The following is a 4654-nucleotide window of genomic DNA, read 5'->3' on the forward strand; positions in this document are numbered from 1 at the left end:
CGGTAATAGACATCATAGATCGCACCATATCTAATAAAGTACGGTTACGACATTCGGACACACCATTAGGCTGTGGTGTTCCACGTGGCGTGAGTTGTGAAACTATTCCACATTGTTTTAAATGAAGGCCAAACTCGTAACTCAAATATTTTCCTTTGCGATCAGATCATAGAAAGTTTATTTTCTTGTTATGATGATTCTCCACTTCACTCCGAATTTTTTTGAACTTTTCAAATGTTTCAGACTTGTGTTTCATTAAGTAGATATACCCATATCTGCTCAAATCATCTGTGAAGGTCGGAAAATAACGATACCCGCCGCGAGCCTCAACACTCATCGGACCGCATACATCGGTATGTATTATTTCCAATAAGTCAATTGCTCGCTCCATTGTTTTGGAGAACGAACTTTTAGTCATCTTGCCCATGAGGCATGGTTCGCAAGCATCAAATGATTCATAACCAAGTGATTCCAAAAGCCCATCTGCATGGAGTTTCTTTATGTGCTTTACACCAATATGACCTAAACGGTAGTGCCACAAATATGTTGCACTATCATTATCAACTTTGTATATTTTGGCATCAATATTATGAGTATGTGTATCACCACAATCGAGATTTAATAAAAATTAACCACTCTTTAAGGGTGCATGACCATAAAAGATATTACTCATATAAATAGAACAACCATTACTCTCTGATTTAAATGAATAACCATCTTGCATCAAACAAGATCCACATATAATGTTTATGCTCAACCCTGACACCAAATAACAATTATTCAGATCTAAAACTAATCCTGAAGGTAGATGTAGAGGTAGTGTGCCGAAGGCGATCACATCGACCTTGGAACCATTCCCGACGCGCATCATCACCTCATCCTTAGCCAATCTTCGTTTAATCCGTAGCCCGTGTTTCGTGTTACAAATATGAGCAACCAAACCAGTATCAAATACCCAGGCGCTACTACGAGCATTAGTAAGGTATACAGATCAATAACATGTATATCACATATACCTTTGTTCACTTTGCCATCCTTCTGATCCGCCAAATACTTGGGGCAGTTCCGCTTCCAGTGACCAGTCCCTTTGTAGTAGAAGCACTCAGTTTCAGGCTTAGGTCCAGACTTAGCCTTCTTCCCCGGAGTGGCAATTTGCTTGCTATTCTTCTTGAAATTCCCCCTTTTTCCCTTGTCCTTTTTTTGAAACTAGTGGTCTTGTTAACCATCAACTCTTGATGCTCCTTCTTGATTTCTACCTCCGCGGCTTTGAGCATAACGAAGAGTTCGGGAATTGTATTATCCATCCCTTGCATATTATAGTTCATCACGAAGCCTTTGTAGCTTTGTGGGAGTGATTGAAGAACTCTGTCAATAACACTATCATCTGGAAGATTAACTCCCAGCTGAGTCAAATGGTTATGATACCCAGACATTTTGAGTATGTGTTCACTGACAAAACAGTTCTCCTCCATCTTGCTGCTATAGAACTTGTTGGAGACTTCATATCTCCCAACTCGGGCATTTTCTTGAAATATTAACTTCAACTCTTGGAACATCTCATATGGTCCGTGACATTCAAAACGTTTTTGAAGTCCCGATTCTAAGCCGTAAATCATGGCACACTGAACTATCGAGTAGTTATCAGATCGAGCTTGCCAGACGTTCATAACATCAGCATCTGCTCCTGCAGCAGGCCCACAGAAGCCCATTGCTGATGCCCTTCTCCTATATGAAGCCATTTACCCTAAAAAAATAAGAGAAGACTTTCCGTGTGGGTATCTTTGGCAAGTCCAAGGGCAAGCTCGACGTCGGTGCCATCTCTTCCCACGTGCCACCTCCACTGCGCCACCGCCCCCGTCAGCATCCGAAATGCAACCGCATGCGGCCGGCGACCGGACAGGCTGTACATTCGGGTGCACCAAGCACGGTGTCATTGGCATTACCGCCAGCCGTTGTCATGGCCGGATGTAACCCTCCACGACTGACACATCAACTTGCACTGCATCCCCGTGCTTGCGGTGTCGCGATCGCTGTGGGCACACGCAGAGGACGTGCGCAAGCGCCGTGCCCTCCTCACGCTGGAGCAGGAGGCTGCCTACCTAGAGCACTGGCGACAGGTCCACCTGGTGGTGGAGCACACCGACAACGAGCGCTAGATGTAGGACGAGCGCGAGGAGGAGGAGCGCCATGCCCGTTGGGCATGGGGGAGGAGGAAGAGCGTCGGGAGACGAAGGAGAAGGAGCGCGTCTGCCACGTAGTAGTGCAGCCGGCGGGGTAGACGACGGAGGAGGCGGCGCTGGCGGCGTGGGAGAGCGCATTACCCTGGGCTAGGTCGGCGCATCGACCTCGCCGGCTTAGGGGAGGATGACGACGCCTAGGGCAGCGTGCTAGGGCGCAAGTTTTTTTAATATTTATTTTAAATTTTATTAATGTTTTAAGTGGACTTTTGCCGGCGGTTGACCGGTCGTTTAATGTTTAATGAAGTTAAACTTAAATGGATGTTTTTGTACTTTTTATAAGTACACGCGAAAAAATTGTATCAGGTTATTGTTGAGTGCAAGAACCGACCCAAACAAAAAAACGGACACAACCGTCCGTTCGACTGATACAAACGGACATAAAACGGACAAAATGTGGGTAGTTGACCCGTTCGAGTTGCTCTGAACCCTCACCGGCCGGAGAAACCATTTTTTGAGCAGGGGTGTTGCCACGGTGCACGCATTATTCTTTCCAAACATGGTATAGAAATAGCTTAAAGAAAATTACAATAGAAACCAGTACATTATAGTAAAAAAAAATTGAGGGGAAGTACATTATAGTAATTGGTAAATAAATAAACTTTTATCCAGCTGACACGATGTGCAACTGGAAATCATGCATACACGATGTGCAACTGGAAATCATGCATACACGATGTGCAATCCCCGAAACCCCGTGCCGTGAGCAGTTCAGACGGCCTTGAGCTTCTTAGCGATCCCGGCAAAGTACTTTCCCTGGTGCGCCGCCAAGGCAAGCTCGGCATCGCTGGGCATTCTGCTGCCATCGGCGCTGGCGAAGGTGCCAGCTCCGTATGGGCTGCCGCCCTTGACCTCGTCCATGGCGAACATGGCGGCGCCGTGCGTGTAGCCGACAGGCACGAACAGCATGCCGTGGTGCGCCAGCTGCGTCACGGCCGTGAGAGCCGTGGTCTCCTGGCCGCCGCCCTGGGTGCCCGTGGCGAAGAAGACGCCCGCGGGCTTGCCGGCAAGGGACTGCTCCTGCCAGAGGCCGCCGGTGGAGTCAAAGAAGGCCTTCATCTGCGCGGTCATCATGCCGAACCGCGTCGGGAAGCCGAACAGGATGCCGTCGGCCTCAGCCAGCTGCCGTGCCGTTATGACGGGGTGATCCTCACGCCCCGGCGCCGCGTGCATCTTCCCCAGCACATCCTCCGGCAGCGTCTCCGGCACCCGCCAGACGCTGACCTCAACGCCGGGGACGGAGTCGGCGCCCTTCTTAATCTCCTCCGCAAGCGTCGCGACGTGTCCCCATGTCGAATAGTACCTGAATCGATGCAGATGAACAAGAAAAAAATGGAGTAATAAGCAAACCATTGAGCTAAACTAGCCGGAAGAAGAGTGGGCAGAGCATAGGCGGAGCATTACACGATGTAGATCTTGGTCGCCATTGCCGATCGGCAGCTAGACAATTCTACTGTAAAAATTGGTTGTTTTCTAAATTGCTTTGCTTCCTCTTGCACTTCAGTGTAGGTAGCTGGTGAAGAAAGATGCCGGAGAGGCTCCGGTATTTGTAGGGGAAGCTGGAGCCTTGAGGATTGTTAATTTGACGTCTTGTAGTCGTAATCTTGCAGATTATTTAAAAAGGTTCTTGAATAAAGAAGATGATCATCACCCGGCGTTGCTAATTATGAGTCTTGTGCAGTGCGTATAAAGAAGTGTGGTCAAACTCTGATTAACATGGCGCTCGTTGCGTACATGGTCATAGTGTCGATACTGACGTCTAACGCTTGACGCCCCATCCAAGCCAGATCATACGGACTGGATTATACATCAGTCTGGCGCATTTTCAGTGGACACCACATGCGCATGCTAAAGGGCCACCACCTCCTTAATCCATCGATCCATTCTCATATCAGATACTAATGCATCAACCTTTTTGGGTCTCTCTGCCATCGACATCATCACGATCCTAAACAGCGTCATCCTCCTGCACGAGTTCATCACCACCTATCAGACGCCGAGTCTTCACTGCGCCATGACGCCGAGATCCGCCCCCATCGATGTGTAGGATAAGGCACCGCTCCACCACCTGCCGATGCCCAACCACCAAGCCATCCACATGTCCATCCAGCCGATGAATGTCTTGAAAGATGATGCCCCCACGGGGGTGACAACAAAGACGTCACCATCATCCGATCCAAGAGGCCCCTCAACACCTCCAACAAGGGCTACAACGCCTACAGGCGCCGCCGTCAATGGTAGCCTCCTTCAGATATAAGGTTTCCACCGGAAACAATGGAGCGAGGGGCGCCTCCACCATCGCCTTCAACGAGAAAAACGACACCCACGGGCGTCGCCGACGATGGCTCATCCTCACCCACTTTAGCAGCTAGGGCACCATCTCCTCCTCCACTTGATCCGCCGCTGAGAAGCCACCG

The 4654-nt window shown here is 49.2% G+C and overlaps 1 protein-coding gene across 1 annotated transcript; it reads right to left on the minus strand.

The window, feature by feature from the left end:
* Window positions 1-2737: 2737 nt before the first annotated feature.
* LOC125541583 (quinone-oxidoreductase QR2) lies at window positions 2738-3893 on the minus strand. Its single transcript, XM_048704954.2, has 2 exons — window positions 3642-3893; window positions 2738-3540 (listed from the first exon to the last, which is right to left on the minus strand). The coding sequence occupies exons 1-2, from the start codon at window positions 3662-3664 to the stop codon at window positions 2949-2951; spliced, it is 615 nt and encodes a 204-aa protein (XP_048560911.2). The 5' UTR covers window positions 3665-3893; the 3' UTR covers window positions 2738-2948.
* Between the last annotated feature and the right edge of the window lie 761 nt (window positions 3894-4654).

This window comes from Triticum urartu, chromosome 2A, assembly GCF_056163025.1.
Source record: "Triticum urartu cultivar PI428250 chromosome 2A, HENAU_Tu73, whole genome shotgun sequence".
In the NCBI taxonomy this organism is placed as follows: domain Eukaryota; kingdom Viridiplantae; phylum Streptophyta; class Magnoliopsida; order Poales; family Poaceae; genus Triticum; species Triticum urartu.